This window comes from Amblyraja radiata, chromosome 3 (genome assembly GCF_010909765.2).
Source record: "Amblyraja radiata isolate CabotCenter1 chromosome 3, sAmbRad1.1.pri, whole genome shotgun sequence".
Taxonomy (NCBI): Eukaryota; Metazoa; Chordata; class Chondrichthyes; order Rajiformes; family Rajidae; genus Amblyraja; species Amblyraja radiata.
The window spans coordinates 93,740,641-93,762,477 of record NC_045958.1 but is presented as its reverse complement, the minus strand read 5'-3'; the positions used below and the strand labels follow the sequence as shown (position 1 = coordinate 93,762,477).

Sequence of the window (21,837 nt, the reverse complement as noted above, 5' to 3'; positions counted from 1 at the left end):
AGAACAAACTGCTGGAGGAACTCAGCCTCTTGCCCTGGATTATTCCACAAGCAGGGCAAATTAGTGGCCAGTTAAGTCACCAATCCACACGTCTGCGGGATGTGGGAGGAAGCCGGAGCAACGGAGGAAACCCACCTGGTCACAGGGAGAACGTGCAAACTCTAACTTCTGACCTTCAGTTCAAGCTTAATTATCCGTCAGCCGTTGCCAGAGAAGGGGAGTTTATCCCAGAGTCCCAGCCAGTGTTTATCTGGAGAGAAAAAAAAAACCAGACTTCTGACCGACAAAAAAAACAAAAAACAAACGTACCAGGGCCCCATCCCCGACCTCTACCTCCGTTACATTGACGACTGCTTTGGGGCCACCTCCTGCACCCACACACAACTGACTGACTTCATCCACTTCACCACCAACTTCCATCCGGCACTCCAATACACCTGGACCATTTCCGACGCTTCCCTACCATTCCTTAACCTCACCATCTCCATCGCAGGCGACAGACTTCTGACCGACAAAAAAAAAAAAACTTGAACACTTTATCTGGAGAGAGACTGCATTTATATAATGTGTTTCACATCCTATTCAGAATGCTCTGAAGCTCTTCTCAGCCAACAAAGTATTCTTGAGGAGCAGTCAGTGTTGTAATGCAGGAAAAGACACAAAGTGCTGGAGTTATAGGCCTGTCCCACTTAGGCGACTCTTTAGGTGACTGCCAGGTACTAGTTTTAATGGATTTCACCTATGACACCTGGCGACAACCTGCGACAGCACCAAAGACAAACTACGACAGCACCTACATCAACCTACAACAACGTACGACAGCAAAAATTGTCCCCACTGTCGGCGAAAATTTTTCAACATGCTGAAAATTTTGTGGCAGTCACCTGTAGTCGCCCAAAAAATCGCCTAGGTGGGACAGGCCCAAAACTATGCAGGTCAGGCAGTATATCTGGAGAACATTTCAGGGAGGGACCCTTCAGACTAGGGGTTGGGAGGCGAAAGCTGGAGCAGGACAAAGCGTGGCAGGTAATAGGTAAACACAGGTGATGGGGGGGGGGGGGGATATATAATGGTTGGACAAAGGCCAGAGATAAAAAAATAACAGAAGATGGAGACAAAATAATTGAATAGTTGCGATTTGTGAAGCCAGAAGAAGGAAAGTAATATTTATTGGTTCTTTGTGCATGTTATCCCTAGTCAAGAACAATGGACCCACCAGGAAAAAAACTTAAGCTGCACAGGTCAAAGGTGCTATAGAAATGTATCTCTATTTGCTTTTCAGCCCAGAGCAGTGTACTGCAAGGACGTCTTGGACATTGAGCAGTTCTCCACGGTCAAAGGTGTGAACCTGGATCCGACAGATGACGACTTCTACTCCAAGTTTGTCACTGGCAGCGTCTCTATTCCCTGGCAAAATGAGGTAAGTTGGGCTGAGTGCCAACTGAAAGCATAAGAGGACACAAAGTGCTGGAGTAACTCAGCAGGTCAGGGAGTATCTCTGGAGTACATGGGTCGAGACCCTAAACATCGCCTATCCAGGGATGCTGCCTGCCCTGCTGAGTTTCCTCAGCAGGGCAGGCAGGTGTATACCTGTTGTATACACGTTTTTCTCCTATCCCCTCCACTCCTTTTGCCAATACTTTTTAAAAACTCTCCTCGTTTTCTTAATATCCTTTCAATCTCTGGAATATTTTGTCTCTGTTCCATCTTTCTAAACCTTTGGTAGTTTTGATCATCTCACCCAAAGTTCCTCTATTCTAAGGAGACCATTCTCAGTTGCTCATGTTCATGGCATCATGTTCCTCACGGACATTGCGGGCTGTTCACTGTACTGTTCCACGTTCTGTGAGAGTTAGATGGATGATATTGGACTTCAAAAGGGCTAGTACAGATACATTGGGTCAAAGGGCCCCTTCCTGTGCTGTAATCCATTCCTTCTCTCCAGAGATGCTGCCTGTCCCACTCAGTTACTCCAGCATTTTGTGTCTACGGTTTAAACCAGTATCTGCAGTTCCTTCCTACACATTCTCAGTTGCTCTGTCTTCTCCATAAACCCCCATCCATTCTCTGAAATGCGTTTAACTCTTGTTCCCAACTGCAATTTGGACGTTTCAGAGACTTGGAAAGATGGCATCAGAAAATGTGATTCTCTGCTTGCTGTTCCAGAAGTGGATCTTTTGTATTTATATAAAATATGGTTTGACCGGAGAGCATGCAGAAGAAACTTTTCACAGTAACTCTGTGCACAGGGCAATAATAAACTAAACTATTCTATCTAAGACCTAATCAAGGCAGGGTTCAATTCTTGCAGTGCGGCTCTGAACTGATGTCAAAAGCCTTATTCCTGTATTATTTTTATTTTTAACTAGTCGATGAATCCTTGATAAATCCTTGCTTAGGTCTTGAGGGACCCGGCAGGCTGCCTGCGGCCAGGTGTGGCGGCAAGCCTGGTTTGCCGCTGTGAGAAGACAAAGCCGTACTAGGAACAGTTTTACTTTGTTGGCGCCAGAAACATGGCGACTCTTTGTGTCCTGCCTAGGTGAAGGAAAAAACAAAGAATTTCATTGTACCTAGGTACGTGTGACAATAAAGTATAATTAAATCATTGAATTGAATCTGATAGAGTCGTTTAGTTTAGTTTATTAAGAGTCAAGAGTTGAGTGTTTTATTGCAATATGTCCCAGATAGAACAATGAAATTCTTACTTGCAGCAGCACAACAGAATATGTAAACATATTACACAGTAAACAATATAATAACCACACACACACACACACACACACACACATTATATATTACACATGGGTATGCAGGGATTGGAAGGTGTATATATACACGCACACACACAAAATCTTGTTCTACATGCTGCCCAGTCAAATCACTTGTACAACTTGTATGAGTATAGAAGTATATACAATTGAGAGGCATAGATAGGGTAGACAGTCATGAGCCTGTCCCAATTAGGCGATTTTTTCCGCGACTGTCACAGACGTAGCAGGACGCTGAAAAAGACGGCGATTGGACCCCCCCAACGACAATGTCTACAACAAGCTACAACAACCTACCACCTAGTTGACAGCAAGCTACCGACAACCGGTGACCCATTAGGACGTCCACCTACCCTCACACCTACGACAACATACGATCACACAGGCGACAACCAAAGTCAACCTACGTCCACCCGCGACAAGCTACGGCAAGCAACGACCCTGTTGACGACAAATGAAGACAATTCAGTTGCCGGTACCTGTCGCCGGTTGACGTAGGTAGTCGCCAATGGAATTCACCGAAGTCAGCACCCGGCAACAACCAACGTCACTTGGCGACAACCTATGACAGCACGTGCGACAGGAGAAGACAAGCTAGGTCAAGCCCACGTCGCCGAAAAGTTTTGAACATATCAAAATCCAGCGGCGACCAGAAAAACGTCACGACTCTTTAGGCAACTTGAGGAGATTACTCACAACCATACAGGTGTCACCCCGCGACCATGTGGCGACAGCCTAGTCACCTGTAGTCGCTGAAAAAATTGCCTAAGTGGGACAGGGGCTTCAGAATCTTTTTCCCAGGATTGAGAATTTAAATACGAGAGGGCATAGCTTTAGGTGCGAGGGGCGAGTTTGAAGATGTGCGGTGCAACTTTTTTACAGAGGGTGGTGGGTGTCTGGAACGCACTGCCAGTGGTGGTGGTTGAGGCAGATATGATAGTGGCATTTAAGAAGCTTTTGGATAGACACATGGGTATGCAGGGATTGGAAAGACGAATAATGCACAGGTAAATAAGATAAATTAGCTTATTAAAAAAGGTAAATTAGCATCATGTACAGCACAGACATTGTGGGCCAAAGGGCCTGTGCTGCACAATGGTCTAATAGATCCTCTGCTGGAACACCACACAGAGAGTCGCCACGTCCCGGCGCCATCTTGCAACGTCCGAATTGCTGTAAAGTCTGATTCTTAGCGTGAGGAGAAATCCCAATTTCTTATATTCTCATTTTAAGGCCTTGTGTCCAGGCGGCACTGGATTGATGAAGTAGGGGTCGGCCTAGTCCAATGCGATGTCATCAGCCCGTTCCACCGCAGCTCCGTGCAGCTGCTCGATCCGCCCACTCACCCAGCCGCTGTGGGCCCTCCTGCGGCCCCGTCTACCAGCTGAGGGCAACAAGTGCCACCAATGTCCACTTCACAACAATAGGTAATTAGAAAGAAAAGTAATGTATTATTTAGTATTAAATTCATTTTATGATTGTCCTGCAGATGTTTGATACAGAATGTTTCAAAGAGGTAAATACCTATGGGAGTGATGGAACACTGTCGCCAGACCTGGACAATAACAAGCCCGAACCACCTCCAAAGCGCGGCGTGTGGTATAGACTTTGCAGGCGAGAGGTGAGTGATATTTTTTCCTGTTCACTAATGGACTGCATCCCTTTCCCTCTCACTTTCTTCTCAATTCCTGAGCATTCCTACATTCCTGAAGCTGCTTAATCCATTTCTGGGAGATAGGTGGAGATTTTGGGCAAATCCTAGAATAGCAAAGCAAATACCTTATTTACAGCTTGCAGTATAAGATTTTAATGATTGAATGGAACTTCACAATCACAATCATACTTTATTAGCCAAGAATGTTTTGCAACATACGAGGAATTTGATTTGCCATACAGTCATACTAATAAAAAGCAACAGAACACACAAAATCCATTTTAACATGAACTTCCACCACAGTGACTCCTCCACATTCCTCACTGTGATGGAAGGCGAAAAAAAGTTCAACCGCTTCCCTTCATTGTTCTCCCGCGGTCGGGGGCCACGTGCCTTCCGTTGACTGGACGATCTTGAATCCCGTAGCCGGTGGCGGGCCTCCTTGTCGGGGCGATCAAGCTCCTGCATTGGAGAGGATGTCAGCTCCCCGCGCCGGGCGATCTGACCCCGGATCGGTGCTGGTCAAACCTTCCGCGTCGTTAGAGCTTCCCGACTCGGGTCTCTCCTGAGACTGCACGCTCTTTGATGTTTAAGTCCGCAGGCCGTGGTCGGAGCATCGATCCCAGGCAAGGAATTGGCTCCGATGGTAAGTCCACGGCCCCGCAGTGGGGCTCAAAGTCAGTCCCGAGCGAAGCCTCCAGCTCCACGATGTTAGGTCACAGAGCGACTGGAGATACGACCCGGAAAACAATTGCATCTCCGGCAAGGTAAGAGATTTGAAAAAAAGTTTCCCCGGCCCCCTCCCCCACCCCCACGTAAAACAAACTAGAGAACATTAACACAAACTTTTAAAAATAACAAAAAAAAAGACGAAAGGACAGACAGAATGTTGGCGAGGCTGCCATCGCTGACAGCGCCACCCAGTGTAAGGGAAACGGCTAATTCAAGCAATATTATTTTTCCATCAAACTGCAATTAGTGGAGAATAAAGAAGCAAGGAGTTGTAGATGTTTGTTTAAAAAAAGAAGACACAATGTACTGGAGTAACTCAGTGGGTCAGGCATTATGTCTGGAGAACATGGATAGGTGACATTTCGGGTCAGGATGCTTCTTCAGGCTGATTGTGTTGGCAGGAAGGGTTAGAGTTCAGCTCAGTTTAGTTTATTGTCATGTGTACCGTAAAAAGTTTTAGTTGCGTGCTTACCAGCCAGCGTAAAGACTACGCATGATTACAATCGAGCCATTTACAGTATTATAGATACATGATAAGGGAATAATGTTTAGTACAGCAAAGTCTGATCAAGGATAGTCCGAGCATCACCAAAGAGGTAGATAGTTCAGCACTGCATGGAGAGGTGGAGGGAAAGCTGCTCCTGTAAACCTGCATGTCTGTCTTAACTCATTTGCTTTTCTTTTGTTCTAGATGTGTTTCAAAAGTAGCTTCAGTGATGAAGATGAAGACCCTACGAGAATTCTGTAGTTAATGAGCCAAATATCGATTCTCATGAAAAAAGGATAAATTTCAGGTTAAACTGGGAACATGTATTAAAATGTATTATATTTCAAAAAAAACTGTATGAGTTTACATATTTTGTACATTTATATTTGAATTATGTCTTAGATGTATATTTTAACTAAAGTTGTACAAAAAGCCATATATTAAGCACCACTTGAATGCGTATGTTAATTTTTAGCAGGAATGACTTTGTGAATTATCTATTTAAAAGTTTATTTTTAATTATTTTTTTAAAAACAGAAAAAAGCACAGCAATGTAAATTAGTGCTATTTGCAACATGTGACATTTAGCTGGATTTTATTTAGTATAAGGAGTGGACCTACGCACAGTAGCAGTTGCTCTTGAGATGCCAAAGTGCGCAGCACTGTGGGTAGGTACGTGCCTGTAAATAAGTGCGTGTGTCTGAATGCTTATTAATGTGTACATAAGTCCTCGGGAGCATGCGTACATGAGTGTGTTTGTGGCCTGCAATTGCACCGTGTGTGCAGTTAAACTCCACCTCAAGTGCAACAAGTAGCCTGGATCTACCACGCGCTTGCTTTAGTTCCCCTTTTGTTGGACTTGGACCTCTGCTGTGCGTACGGGCCTATTGCTTATCAACAAAGTGGTTGGCAACCCAGGCCACTGGTTCACGATCTGGTCGGAAATAGGACACATTATTTTGTCCTAAAGCAAAATTGAACACTTGGTGTTTTTTAAAGCAAAACCTCCAAAGCATCAAGAGAGGGTCAAGAGTGTTTTATTGTCATCTGTCCCGAAATGGAACTTTGAAATTCTTACACCAAGTAAAGCCTGGCAATGCAATGACAAACTGAATCCGGCAGATTTGATACCTCTCTTTCCAATCTGCTAGAACCTCTGCCTTTCCCACTCATAATCCTGTCCCATGTAAATATAAATGGAATTTGACCATTAATTAGCTTAGACACGAGGAACTGCAGATGCTGGATTATTGCGTAGACATAGTGCTCGGGCAGCATCTCTGGATGACATGGATAAGCAACGTTTCAGGTCAGGTCCCTTCTGCAGAATAAAAAGTTAAAAATGAAAATTGAATTTTCCAATTTTTATGTAACCACTTTTGTTTTTCACCTTTCCAACCATTTCTCCCACTATTTCACGCCATTCCCACTTCCTCCATCTCCAACCTATATCCCTCCGTCCGGCTTTACAATTCACTTCTTTCACTCCCCTCCTTATCTGACACTCTTTTATCTCCTAGGTAGACAAAAATGCTGGAGTAACTCAGCGGGTGAGGCAGCATCTATGGAGCGAAGGAATAGGCGACGTTTCGGGTTGAGACCCTTCTTCAATGTTCATATCTTATCTTTTTGTCCCTTTTAGTCATCCATTTTGTCTCTTTTGTATCTCTAGCCTTTGTCTACCCATCTGCTAATCAACCCCCCTCCCCAACAAGGGAAACAAAAATGTCTAAAGAAGGGTCCCGTCCTGAAACGTCACCCATTCCTTTTCTCCAGAGATACTGCCCAACCCGCTGAGTTACTCCAGCATTTTGTGTCTATCTCCAGAGATGCTGCCTGTCTTGCTGAGTTACTCCAGCTCTTTGAGTTCTAAACAAATTTGGCTTGATTCTTTAAATGGGTGTGAGTCACACTAAGTCAACCCTTGACTTCTGTGCAATTTATTAGCTTATTTGACCTATGCGAACCATCGTTCCTGGCAATACACTGAAAGCTTTGTAATCTCAAACCTATGGAAACATTCCGACATGACCTTAAACTAAAACCTGAAGTTCTGACGACGTCAGATTCATCTGCACCAAGCCTTTTAAAAAAAACAATATTTTCTTTTTTTGTTCTGGGTATTTTACCTATGATTCATTTTCTAAAAGCTGTGAAATATTTAATTTAATGACCTCTACTCAAAAATATTGACTTCTGTGGTTTGTGTCTTGCACTAAGTGCCATTTTATTTTTTAGATGTTGCCTGTCTCATTAAAGATTTTCCAGTTATATTTAAAATAATGTTGTATACTGTATCTATGATAAGGCTTCTTTGTCTGAATATTAGAATCATGTTGAACAACTCTGATTCCATTACAGTTGATCACTGGTTTTTGTGCTAATATAAGTCTTGTCTCTTTTTAAAAAAAACTTGGTGTGCATATCCATTCTAAACTGAGAATCTTGATAGGTTCTTACCCAATGTTTTTACGTTGGAATGTTTTAAATTAATAAATACTGCCATTTGTATACAGCTCCTTGGTCTTGTTGAATGAAGCATCCGCGAGAGGGGGCCACAGCTTATTAGCTCTGGAATTCATAATTGTTACCATTTTCACACACTCAAATGGTACGTACAGATTGGGAAAGAAATCTGATCCCTGAAAGTACAGTTATCAAGATAATCTTTCATCTGGTCCAGTCGCTCTTTTAATAGTTTTGGCTTTGTGTTCATCCCAAATGTGTTGAGAGACCTGACACGTAGCGGTAGAGTTGCTGCCTGAGCACCAGAGACCAAGGTTTTGTTCTGACTATGGGTGCTTGAATGGAGTTTGTACGTTCTCCTTGCGAACTGCGTGGGTTTTCTCCGGGAAGCTCCGGTTTCCTCCCACATTCCAAATACGTGCAGGTTTGTAGGCTAATTGGCTTGGTGTAAATGTAAATTGTCCCTAGTGTGTGTAGGATAGTGTTAGTGTGCGGGGAACGCTAGTCGGCATGGACTTGGTGGGCTGAAGCGCCTATTTCTGCACAGTATCTCTAAACTAAACTACAAACCTGTACGTCTTTGGAGTGTGGGAGGAAATGGGAGCACCTGGATCAGTCAGGATCAAACCTGGGTTTCTGGCGCTGCAAGGCAGCAACTCTACAGCTGCGCCACTGTGCCGCCCTTAAGCTCGTTCTGGATATTAAACTTGTGCCTCCTTCAACTTCTTTAATTGCCTAAGTAGTAAAATCTGTTTGGTTTAGAATAGGAGTGGGTATATATTCATTTTGAGCCTGTTTCACGTTCTGTGTGATCATGGTTGATACGTGTCCTGATTCCATATCGCTCCCTTTCCCTCGTGTATTTGTAGATGTGTGTTCCAGACGTCTAACCTTTATCATGTCTCTGTCTGCTAATCGCTCCTTACGGGTCTGACTCATAGAATGACACATCAGATGAGACCATTCAGCCCATGAAGTCTACCCTAGTTCTCTACCAGAGCAACTCACCAGTCTCACCCACCATGGGACTGCTGTTCCGTAAATTGGCTCGCCACTATCTTAACAATGGTGGTTAGGGTTGGATTTACCATTGGTGTTCACGGTGTGGATTTACCAAGTTTACAAGTTATAGGTGTAAATTTAGGTCATTCGGCCCATCGAGTCTACTCCACCATTCAATCATGGCTGATCTTTGCCTTCTCATCGCATTTTCCTGCCTTCTCCCCATAACCCTTGACACCTGTGCTTATCAAGAATTTGTCTGTCTCTGCCTTTAAAGTATCCACTGACTTGGCCTCCACAGCCCTCTGTGGCAATGAGTTCCACAGATTAACTACCCTCTGACTAAAGAAGTTCCTCCTCATCTCCTTTAATTCTGAGGCTATGAGGTCTGGTCCTACACGCTCCCACCAGTGGAAATGTCCTTTCCACATCCACTACATCTATGCCTTTCATTATTCTGTAAATTTCAATAAGGTCCCCCCTCAAACTTCTAAACTACAGCAAGTACAGGCCCAGTGCTGTCAAATGCTCATAATATGTTAACCCACTCATTCCTGGAATTTATCATTCGTGTTCACAGAGTGGATTTATCAGTGGTGTTCACAGTGGGTGAACACTTTTTTGAAACAAGCATTGCTGAGGTCAGCTGCTTTTCTAATATTGATTTAAGAAATGTTTTCATCCATTTGGAAGATGAGACATTGTCTTGATTGATTGCTACATCTGATATAAAAAAAAGCTCCTCTGAAACTACTGTTTGAACACTAATAGATAATCCGTGAAACTTGTGGGTCTCAGTCTTGGAAAGGATTATAGAAATGCAATTTCTTCCTAAATCTCTACCTGGCATTATCAATGGATTTGCAGGTATGTTCTTAATCTGTTTTATTTCCATTTTCAATTATCCGGTGCTGCTTTTCCACCTATCTGTCCAAAATGTCCTTGTATTTTTTCGTTATACTTTCCTGTTTATCACCAAATCCTTCATTTCTGTTTTATTTTCTCTGATACCATTTATTGTCCAATTCCCGTTTCTCTTGATCCAATTAAAATCCAAAAATCGATTACTTTCTGTTCCAAAAGTAATTGATCTTTTGTCTCCAATCATTCTCTAAGGTGAAGAATTCCGCTGAAGAAATTACTTTTAAATCTTAAATCTGCATTTAAATCTTAGTTCTGATGAAATAAAATTGCATGGGGCTGCGCAGTGGTAGAGTTGCCTCCTTACAGCGCCAGAGACCCAGGTTCGATACTAACAACGGGTGATGTCTGTGTGGAGTTTGTACATTCTTCCTGTGACCTTGTGGGTTTTCTCCGGGTGCTCCAGCTCCAAAGATGTACATGTTTAGGTTAATTGGTTTCGATAACAAATTGTAAATTATCCCTAGTGTGTAGTATTTTGTTAGTGTATGGAGTGATCGCTGGTTGGCGTGGACTTGGTGGGCCAAAGGGCCTGTTTATGTACTATATCTCTAAATTCTAAAGAATGTAGGTGGAAGGGAAGGGAGAGGGTGAAATAGGTGCGAGTCCAGATGGACACGGGGTGGGGAGAAGAAGAGGGAGCTTGGGGTTGATACCTAAAACTGGAGAATTCAGTGTTCATACCATTGATCTGTAAGCTACTGAAGCAGAATATAAGGTGCTGTTCCTCTAGTTTCTGTGTGGCCTCACTTTGGCAATGGAGGAAGTCCAGATCAGAAAGGTCAGTGTGGGAATGGGAAGGGTAGTTAAAATGGTTAGCAACAGGGAGATCCAGCAGACCTTGGTCTATGCTTGGTCTTGCCGATGTACAGGAGGACACATTGGGAACACTGGGTGCAGTAGATGAAGTTTGAGGACGTGCACTTGAACTTCCGACTCACCTGGAAGGACATTCCGGGTCCCTGGATGGAGTCGAGGGAGGAGGTATAAGGACAAATGTTAACATGAGGTTGCAGGGGAACGTACCTGGGGAGGGGCTGATTTGGGTGGGAAGGAATGAGTTGTGGAAAGGTGTGGAGATAGGAAGATGTGACAGGTGGTTGGATCACATAGGAAGTGACTGAAATGTGTGGGCTGCGGAGGCTGGTGGTGTGAAAGGTGAGGACCTGGGGAACTCGGGGCAATTTCAACATCCAACTTAATCAAAAGTTGTAAACTCTGCAGAAACAATTCACCTGCAAACCAGTGCAAGGATTGATACACAAAGATAGATTGGTTTCCCTTTTTGCCATGAGTCTCAATCTGAAGTAAGATCTCCACCCGAAACGTCACCTATCCGTTTTCTCCAGAGATGCTGTCTGACCCAGAGCTGCCAACATTGGGTGAGAGTTGGGAGTGAGAAATTGCGGGAGACCAAGCCCGAGGGAGTGTAGCCACCGAGGAGAGAGGAGGGAGGAGGGAGGGAGGGGGCTCATCCCCTCAATGTCCCTCATCCACTCAAGTGTCCCTCATCCCCTCAATGTCCCTCATCCACTCAATGTCCCTCATCCCCTTAATGTCCCTCATCCACTCAAATGTCCCTCATCCCCTTAATGTCCTTCAGTCCCTCAACACAGGTCAGTGTCCGGTGCTCCCTCAATGACTCTCAGTCTGGCAGTCTCTCCGTGACCAATGGTCCCTCAAAATCTTCGTCAGGTGCCCCTCATTTCCCTCAGTGTCCGGCTTGGCGCCAGTGGGGGGGTCACGCGGGACACGTGGCCGAAGCGAACGGACAATCGCTCCGCACGAGGTTTCCTGGGCGCGCGAAAGTTTGTCGCAGACGGACAGCGGCCTCCGCCAATCGGATGGACTGTTCACCCCATGGCCCAACGACGTGGCCGGAGCGAGGTCCAATGGTCATCGAGGGGGGGCGGGACATGGCTGGGCCTATAAAAGGCGGCGTTGACCAGGCAGCGTCATCAGTGTCCATGGGCGATGGCCGGAGAAGAGCCTCGACGCGCGCCCCCACCGCGAGTGGACAGCGGCCCCCGCCCGATGACACAACCCATCGCTCTGGTCATCCCACTGGTCAGCGAGGCTTCACCGGCCGGACCGGGTCTGCGTTCCGGACACGATCAACGGGTCAAGGCCAAAGACATCGCCCCTCCCCCGCAATTTAATAAAATATCCTTTCAGGGAGGGGTCTCTCCTTCCTTCCTTCCTTCCCGCCCGCCCTGTCCAGAGGAGCGAGGGGTGAGTATGAAGGGGTGTGAGGGCGGAGAGTCTCTTTCTTGTGTCATTCTGCCCCATTGATGGTGTTCGCGGTTGCACTGACTCACCGGCGCTAAGTAAAGTCCCCGCAAGTCCAGCTAACGCACAAACATCTGCAGGTCAGCTTGGCTCCGAGTAGATCCTGAGCCCCTGGGCCGCTCAGCCTTGAAGACGGTGGCGTGGGAGAACGCGACCGAGATGTGCTTCCACACCTAGATCTTGGCAGAGATCGGTGCGGTTCAATCTCCAAGGTAAAAAGAAAAAGAGCTGGAGGAACTCATCGGGTCAGGCGCTCCATTTGTGGACCCAGCCTGCGACCAGCGAATACCCGCACACGCTGGGGGGTGTTGTTCCCAAAGTCTGCATTTATACCATAGTCAATGTTACCAAAAACAGATGATGTGGCATTTGTGCAGTATTATTAGTGGGATCTAGCTGTCACAGGCTGGGTCCACAAATGGAGGGCTTCGGGAGAAGTGTTGGGGGGGGGGGGGGGGGTGGGGGGGAGAGAGGTGGAGAAGGGGGGGAGAGAGTGGAGCAGGGTGGGGGGGGGGGGGGGAAGGGAAGGGGGAGAGGGGAGTTCAGTCTACACTCATTGAATCCATCCCTGTGAAAAGTTAAAGATGGTGATTGGATCTGGAAGCGGACCAATACATCTGTAAATAAAACTGAACGACTCAGACATCTTTTCATTTTCACAATTGATTTTATTGTATTAATTTTTAATATATTAATATTTAAAATTCATGCATTGAAGGAAGAATATTTTACAGCCCATCTGTGGTCTCTAACCCTAACCGGGCGTCACCCACAGGACACAATATGTAATCGTGTGACAGGGCACACAACATGATGAGACACCCAAATGTCGCTCCTGGACTTTGATCATTCCAACAGGGAATGCGACAGGGAGACACCGCGTGTCATCACGCGTCACGACCCGACCACAACGTCACAAGGTCTTTTCAGGCTGTCACCAAAAATGTCGCCCAAGTGGGACTGATCCTTAACAGGATCGGTCCGAGTCAGCATGGATTTACAAAAGGGAAATCGTGCTTAACTAATCTTCTGGAATTTTTTGGGGATGTAACTAGGAAAATGGACAAGGGAGAGCCAGTGGATGTAGTGTACCTGGACTTTCAGAAAGCAGTAGATAAGGTCCCACATAGGAGATTAGTGGGCAAAATTAGGGCACATTAGGGTAGAGTACTGACGTGGATAGAAAATTAGTTGGCAGACAGGAAACAAAGAGCAGGGATTAACGGGTCCCTTTCAGAATGGCAGGCAGTGACTAGTGTGGTACCGCAAGGTTTGGTGCTGGGACCGCAGCTATTTACAATGTATATTAATGATTTAGGTGAAGGGATTACAAGTAACATTAGCCAATTTACAGATGGCACAAAGCTGGGTGGCACTGAACTGTGAGGAAGATGCTATGAGGATGCACGGTGACTTGGACAGGTTGGGTGAGTGGGCAGATACAGTTTAATGTGGATAAATGTGAGGTTATCCACTTTGGTAGCAAAAACAGGAAGGCAGACTATTATCTAAATGGTGTCAAGTTAGGAAAAGGGGAAGTACAACAGGATCTGGGGGTCCTTGTTCAGTCAATGAAAGTAACCATGCAGGTACAGCAGGTAGTGAAGAAAGCGAATGGAATGTTCGCCTTCATAACAAGAGGAGCTGTGTATAGGAGTAAAGAGGTCCTTCTGCAGTTGTACAGGGCCCTAGTGAGACCACACCTGGAGTATTGTGTGCAGTTGTGGTCTCTAAATTTGAGGAAGGACATTCTTGCTATTGAGGGAGTGCAGTGTAGGTTCACAAGGTTAATTCCCAAGATGGCGGGGCTGTCGTGCTGAGAGAATGGAGCGGCTGGACTTGTATACTCTAGAATTTAAAAAGATGAGGGGATTTCATTGAAACGTGCAAAATTATTAAGAGTTTGGACACTAGAGACGGGAAACATGTTCCCGATGTTGGGCGAGTCCAGAACCAGGGGCCACAGTTTAAGAATAAGGGGTAAGCCATTTAGAACAGAGATGGGGAAACACTTTTTCACACGGAGAGTTGTGAGTCTGTGGAATTCTCTGCCTCAGAGGGTGGTGGAGGCTGGTTCTCTAGATACTTTCAAGAGAGAGCTAGATAGGGCTCTTAAAGATAGCGGAGTCACGGGGAGAAGGCGGGAACAGGGTACTGATTTTGGATGATCAGCCATGATCACATTGAATGGCGGTGCTGGCTCGAAGGGCTGAATGGCCTCCTCCTGCACCTATTGTCTATTGAAGCAAAGTTGTGTCCCAGCTCCCATGCTGTTCGGCATCTTCCTATCTGCCCTCTCATTTGTCTTCACGACTAATACAGAAGGAGCGTATCTTCACACTGGTAGCGACAGGAACCTCTTCATTCTAGCAACGCTGAAAGCCAAGACCCAGGAAAGAACTGTGCTTATAAACATTCAATGGTTCTTTGTTAGTCATATTTACTGAGCTAAAGTGAAATTCATTTCTGTATCCAGTTTAATACATGTATCACCATACATAATCACTTTGACAAATCTTAAATAAGCATCTCGGATACGGTACAAGTGTGTAACAGTAGTAGGTAGACAATAGACAGTTGTAGGTAAAAGTGCTGGAGAAACTCAGCGGGTGAGGCAGCATCTATGGAGCGAAGGAAATAGGCAATGTTTGGGGCTGAAACCCTTCTTCAGAATCAGTAGTAGATTGAGATAGTGGACAGAGAGGCCAGGTTTGGTGCCATTTTTCAGTTTGTAAATGCAGGGTTGTTATGTTGGCGGGGAGGGGGGAAGGAGGGAGGCAGGGAGCGTTGTGAAGCAGGAGGGGGGAGGAATGTGGGTTGGGATGCGGGTGAGGGAAGGAGTGTGGGGGAGTCAAGTTGGGAAAAGGGGAAGTACAATGGGATCTGGGGGTCCTTTTTCATCAGTCAATGAAAGTAAGCATTCAGTTACAGCAGGCAGTGAAGAAAGCGAATTACATGTTGGCTTTCATAACAGGAGCTGTGTATAGGAGCAAAGATGTCCTGCAGTTGTACAGGGCCCTAGTGAGAGCACATCTGGAGTATTGTGTGCAGTTTCGGTCTCCAAATTTGAGGAAGGACATTCTTGCTATTGAGGGAGTGCAGTGTAGGTCCATAAAGTTAATTCCCAAAATGGCAGAACTGTCATATGCTGAGAGAATGGAACGGCTGGGCTTGTATACTCTAGAATTTAGAAAGATGAGCGGGGATCTAGAAATAGTGGATGCTTTGGTGATCATTTCCCAATGTTCAATAGATTCTGGATCGGTTCCTGTGGATTGGAGGATAGCTAATGTTATCCCACTTTTCAAGAAAGGAGCAAGAGAGAAAACGGGGAATTACAGACCAGTTAGCCTGACTTCGGTGGTGGGAAAGATGCTGGAGTCAATTATTACACAGGTAATAATGGGGCATTTGCATAGCAGTAAAAGGATTAGCCCAAGTCAACATGGATTTATGAAAGGGAAATCATGCTTGACTAATCTTCTGGAATTTTTTGAGGATGTGGCAAGTAAAATGGATGAACGGGTGCCAGTGGATGTAGTGTGTCTAGACTTTCAGAAAGCCTTTGATAAGGTCCCGCACGGGAGGCTGGTGACTAAAATTAGAGCACACGGTATTTGGGGTAGGGTATTGACATGGATAGAAAATTGGTTGGCAGACCGGAAGCAAAGAGTAGGAGTGAAGGTGTCCTTTTCAGAATGGCAGGCAGTTGCGAGTGGAGTGCCGCAAGGCTCGGTGTTGGGGCCGTAACTGTTTACCATATATATTAATGATTTGGAGGAGGGAATTAGGAGCAACACTAGCAAGTTTGCGGATGACACAAAGCTGGGTGGCAGTGTGAACTGTGAAGAGGATGTTAGGAGGTTGCAGGGTGACCTGGACAGGTTGAGTGAGTGGGCAGATGCGTAGCAGATACAGTATAATATAGATAAATGAGGTTATCCACTTTGGCGGCAAAAGCAAGGGGACAGAATATTATCTCAATGGGGTTAGGTTAGGTAAGGGGCAGGTGCAGCGAGACCAGGGCGTCCTTGTACACCGGTCACTGAAAGTTGGCTTAAAAGGTACAGCAGGCAGTGAAGAAAGCTAATGGAATGTTGGCCTTCATAACAAGAGGATTTCAGTATAGGAGCAAAATGGTTCTTCTGCAGTTGTATAGGGCTCTGGTGAGACCACATCTGGAGTATTGTGTACAGTTTTGGTCTAATTTGGGAAAGGACATCCTTGTGATTGAGGCAGTGTAGCGTAGGTTCACGAGATTGATCCCTGGGATGGCGGGACTGTCATATGAGGAAAGATTGAAAAGACTAGGCTTGTATTCACTGGAGTTTAGAAGGATGAATGGGTGATCTTATAGAAAAATATAAAATTATAAAAGGACTGGACAAGCTAGATGCAGGAAAAATGTTCCCAATGTTGGGCGAGTCCAGAACCAGGGGCCACAGTCTTAGAATAAAGGGGAGGTCATTTAAGACTGAGGTGAGAAAAAACTTTTTCACCCAGCGAGTTGTGAATTTATGGAATTCCCTGCCACAGAGGGCAGTGGAGGCCAAGTCACTGGATGGATTTAAGAGAGAGTTAGATAGAGCTCTAGGGGCTAGTGGAGTCAAGGGATATGGGGAAAAGGCAGGCACGGGTTATTGATAGGAGACGATCAGCCATGATCACAATGAATGGCGATGCTGGCTCGAAGGGCCGAATGGCCTCCTCCTGCACCTATTTTCTATGTTTCTATCTATTCTATGTTTCTATGATCTCATTGAAACATACAAGATTATTAAGGGTTTGGACACTAGAGACAGGAAACCTGTTCCCGATGTTGGGGGAGTCCAGAACCAGGAGCCACAGTTTAAGAATAAGGGGAAAGCCATTTAGAATGGAGATGGGGAAACTTTTTCACACAGAGAGTTGTGAGTCTGTGGAATTCTCTGCCTCAGAGGGTGATGGAGGCCGGTTCTCTGGATACTTTTAAGAGCGAGCTAGATAGGGCTCTCAAAGATGGCGGAGTCAGGGGACCCCAGGAACGGGGTACTGATTGGGGATGATCAGCCATGTTCATATTGAATGGCCGTGCTGACTCGAAGGGCTGAATGGCCTACTCCTGCACCTATTGTCTATTGAAGCAAGGTTGTATTTCAGCTCCCATGCTGTTTGGCATCTTCCAATCTGCCCTCTGTCATTTGTCATCACGACTGACACAGACGGAGCGTATCTTCACACTGGTAGCGACAGGAACCTCTTCATTCTAGCAACGCTGAAAGCCAAGATCAAGATAAGAACCGTGCTTATAAACATTCAATGGTTCTTACTCATATTTACTGAGCTAAAGTGAAATTCATTTCTATATACAGTTTATTACATGTATCACCATACATAATCACTTTGACAAATCTTAAATAAGCATCTCGGATACGGTACAAGTGTGTAACAGTAGTAGATTGAGATAGTAGACAGAGAGGCCAGGTTTGGTGCCATTTTTAAATTCTCGGTTTGTAAATGCAGGGTTGTGTTGTGTTGGCTGGATGTGTGGAGGGAGGGGGGCAGCGAGCGTTGTGGAGCCGGACGGGGGGGGGGGGGTGTTGGGGGAGCAGTTGCGGGTGGGAGAGGGGAGTGCGGGTGGGGGAACGGGTGTGTGGGGCAAAGGGTGTGGGGTGTATTGGCGGGGTGTGGAAGGGGAGGGGGGCAGCGAGCGTTGTGGAGCCAGAGGGGGTGGTGTGAGGGTGGGGGGGAGGGGTGTGTGTGGCGGGGGTGTCTGTGGAGGAGGGGGCTATGTTTTGGCAGGGTGTGTGGGGGAGGTAGCAGGGGGCCAGACAGCGGAGGGTGTGGGTGGGGTGAGGGTGTGTGGGGGAGAGGGTGCGGAGGAGGGAGAATGTGGGGGGTGGGGGAGGGTTATGTGTGGGGGAGCAGGGGTGTGTTGGTGGGGTCTGTGGGAGGGAGGGTTGTGTGGGTGAGGGGTGGGAAGGAGGTTTGGCCGGGAGAGTGGTGTGTGGGTGTGGGGGGTTGTGGAGGAGGGGGTGCGGGGCGAGGGAGGAGGGAGAGCGGGTGTGGGGGAGGGGTCTGTGTTGAGGGTGCTGGGGGAGGGGTCTGTGGGAAGGGCAGTGTGGGTACGGGGGTGTGGGAGAGGGGAGAGGGTGCGGTAGGAAGGGAGAGGGGTGTGGGGGGACGGGGGTGTGTGGGGGAGGGAGGAGGGATAGAGGTTGTGAGTGAGGGGAGGGGGGGGAAGAGGATGTGGGGGAGGGAGAGGATGGTGTGTATTTCTTGTTGTAGATTAACAAGCCTGTAACTGCAACAACACAAAAATCCATTAATTTGCATTTCAGAAAATTTATATTCACGATAGTACTTTAAAAATGTCTGTAATGCAACCAAAAACTCAGTCCATATTTCTTCACAGTTCATAGATGTGGTTTGTGTTGGGCAATGTTCAAGAGCCTGATGGTTGCTGAGAAGCAGCTGTTCCTGAACCTGGAGGTCACGTTTTTTGGGGTTCTGAACAAAATAATGGGAGCCTAGTGCAATGACACACAGATAACTCATAAAATAAAATACAGGAAATTAATAATTGAATGCTAGTCTAAAAAATATCTGCCGGGCAGCAAAAGACGCAGTCCATAATATCTCATTGTTGTGGTTCATGTTGTGCAGTGTTCGAGAGGTTTGTAATTGCTGGGAAGAAGCTGCTCTAAAACATGGAGGTCAGTTTCCCTGCTTTTCACAATGGTAGGGTGGCGTGGGTCTTTGATATTAGCTGCCTTTTGCAGGTAGCATCTCCTGTAGATCCCTTTGATGTTGAAGAGATCATCACCTGTGACGGACTGATCCGCTGCTGCGTAACACACATAACAGTAACATCGTCACACTACAAGAACAAGGGAGAGCACCAAATACACCAATTGTCTGTTATGCAACTTAAGACTCAGTCTGTAGTTCTTTATTGTTCATAGTTGTGGTTAGTGTTGGGCAGAAGCTGTTCCTGAACCAGGAGGTTTTTTTTTAGCTACAGTACATTGTTGCTGATGGTAGGACTGTGCCAGGGTGGTGTGGGTGTTTGACATTAGGACCTTTTGGATGCAGCATCTCCTGTAGATTCCCTTGATGGCGGGACATCATTACCTGTGATGGACTGAGCAGTTTCTACCACTCGGTATTCTTCTTCATTCCTGGGAGTTTGAGTTGCTGAACCAGTCTGCAGTGCAACCAGTCAGTGTGCTCTGTCCCATACAACTGCACAAGTTCAATAGAGTATTCATCAACATGCCGATCTCCTCAATCTTCTGAACAAGTAGAGGTGATGATGAGTTTTGTATGTGATTGCATTGATGTGCTGGACCCAGGACAGATCTTCAGAGACATGGACAAGCAGGAACTTGCAACATAACTTTCTCCACCACTGCCCCATGAATGAAGACAAGTTTGTGGATCATCGGCTTTCCCCTCCTGAGATCATCGACCTCTGCCATTTTTACTGTGATTGACCAGAGGACAAGATCTGACGAGATGGCCATGGACCAGGACTGGCACGCAGAAGCTTCATCTGACCCTGCTGTGTTGGTGTCACTGGGAATGTGGAGCTGATCCTCTGTAAACTTCCCTCAGTGGAAGACGTGCTCTGTAAACTTCCCTCAGCGGGTCAGGCAGCATCTGTGGAGGGAATGGACAGATGATGTGTGGATCCTGACCCTTCAAGACTTCATTCTTTTCTCCATTTACCAGTTCAGTTTCTGATGACAGGAAATGGCCAAGATTGATGATCACCGTGGACTGGGGTGACAGATGATTGAAGATCCTGAAGACCCAATCTTGCTCCAAGTTCTCTGCGACCTTCCAAACCTGGAGCTGGAGAAGCTGTTGACCATGCTGTGTTGCTTAGGAAGATCTGGTGTCACTGGAAATGTGGAGCTGATCCACTAAACTGCAGAAAACTGTTGGAGGAAATCAGCGGGTCAGGCAGCATCTGTGGAGGGAATGGACACACTATGTTTGGATCGGGAACCTTCAAGACTCCATTCTTATTTCCATTTACCAGGTTGGATTATGATGACAGGAAATGGCCAAGATTGATGATCACCATGGACTGGAATGACTGATGGTTGAAGATCCCGAAGCCCCAATTTTGCTCCAAGTTCTCTGCGACCATCCACATCTGGAGCTGGAGAAGCTGTTGAGGAACAACTTGACGTTCAATGATTCTTTATTAGTCGAGCTGAAGTGAAATTCATTTCTGTATACAGTTTAATACATGCATAACCATACATAATCACTTTGACAATTCCTAAATAAGAATCTCTGATACAAGTGTATAACAGTAGTAGATTGAGATAGTGGACAGAGAGGCCAAGTTTGGTGGCATTTTTCAAGTCTCAGTTTGTAAATGCAGGGTTGTTATGTTGTGTTGGCAGGGTGTGTGGGGGAGGGGAGGAGGGAGGGTGGAAGCGAGCATTGTGGAGCCGGAGAGGGGCAGTGGGTGGGGGAGTGTGTGGGTGGGGGGGTTGGGGAGTGTGTGTTGGTGGGGGGATTGCGGGAGGGGTTATGGGGGGAGGGAGGATGTAGGTGGGGGGTTGTGGGGGAGGATGGGTGTATTGGCGGGGTGTGGGTGGGAAAGGTAGGGGAGGCAGCGAGCCAGAGGGGGGAGGTGTGAGGGGAGGGGTGTTTGTGCGGGGGTGTCTAGGGGAGGGGTGTATGTGGGGGAGGAGGCTATGTTTTGGCGGGGTGTGTGAGGGAGGGGGGGGGCAGCAAGCGTTGCGGAGCCGGACAGCGGAGGGTGTGGGCGGGGGTGAGAGGTGTGTGTGGGGGAGGGGGTGCGGAGGAGGGAGCATGTGGGATGTGGGGGAGGGGTATGTGAGGGAGAGTGGTGGTGTGTTGGGGGGTCTGTATGGGGGGGAGGGCTGTGTGAGTGGGGGCGGTAAGGGGGTTTGGCCGGGGAGAGTGGTGTGGGTGGGGGGTTTGTGGAGGGGGAGCAGTGTGGGGTGGGGGGGGGGGGTGTGTGGGCGGGGTGAGTGGTGTGTGGGTGGAGGATTTTGTGGTCGGGGGGTGTGGGAGAGGGTGTGCGGGGGGAAGGATGGTGTGGGAAGAGGGGGGTGTGGGAGGAGGGATATGTGTTCGGGGTGCGGGGGAGGGGTATGGAAGAGGGGTGGGTGGGGGGGTGGGAGAGGGGGAGGGAAGATGGGGAGGGGGGTGGGGGGGGGAGGGAGTTAGTAGGTGGGAGGTGGGATGGGTGGGGGGTGAATGTGGAAGAGGGGGAGGGAAGATGGGGAGTGTGGAGGGGAGGGTTGTGTAGGCGGGAGGGAGGTGGGGCAGGGGGAGGGAAGAGCAGTGTGGGGACGGGGGGGTTGTTTGGGGAAGGGGGTGTGGGGGTGCGGGTGGAGGGAGGGAGGATTTGGGAGAGGAGGTGTGGGAAAGGGGTATGTGTTGGGGTGTGGGGAGAGGTGTGGGCGGCGGGGGTGTCGGAGGTGTGGGGGTGGGGTGTGTGTTGGGGGTGCGGAGGGAAGGGTGTGTGCGCGGCGGGGGAGTGTGAGGGA

At 47.2% G+C, this 21,837-nt stretch overlaps 1 protein-coding gene across 2 annotated transcripts in view; it reads left to right on the top strand.

Moving 5' to 3' along the window:
- The window catches only part of grk4 (G protein-coupled receptor kinase 4), a 109,373-nt gene extending 101,216 nt beyond the window's left edge, over nt 1–8,157 (top strand). For both annotated transcript variants that reach the window (XM_033018345.1, XM_033018346.1), the window contains exons 14-16: nt 1,283–1,420; nt 4,258–4,389; nt 5,846–8,157. In XM_033018345.1, coding sequence (XP_032874236.1) covers nt 1,283–1,420; nt 4,258–4,389; nt 5,846–5,902 — 327 coding nt within the window. In that variant the 3' untranslated portion in view covers nt 5,903–8,157. The remainder of the gene's footprint in view (nt 1–1,282; nt 1,421–4,257; nt 4,390–5,845) is intronic.
- The last annotated feature ends 13,680 nt before the right edge of the window (nt 8,158–21,837 follow it).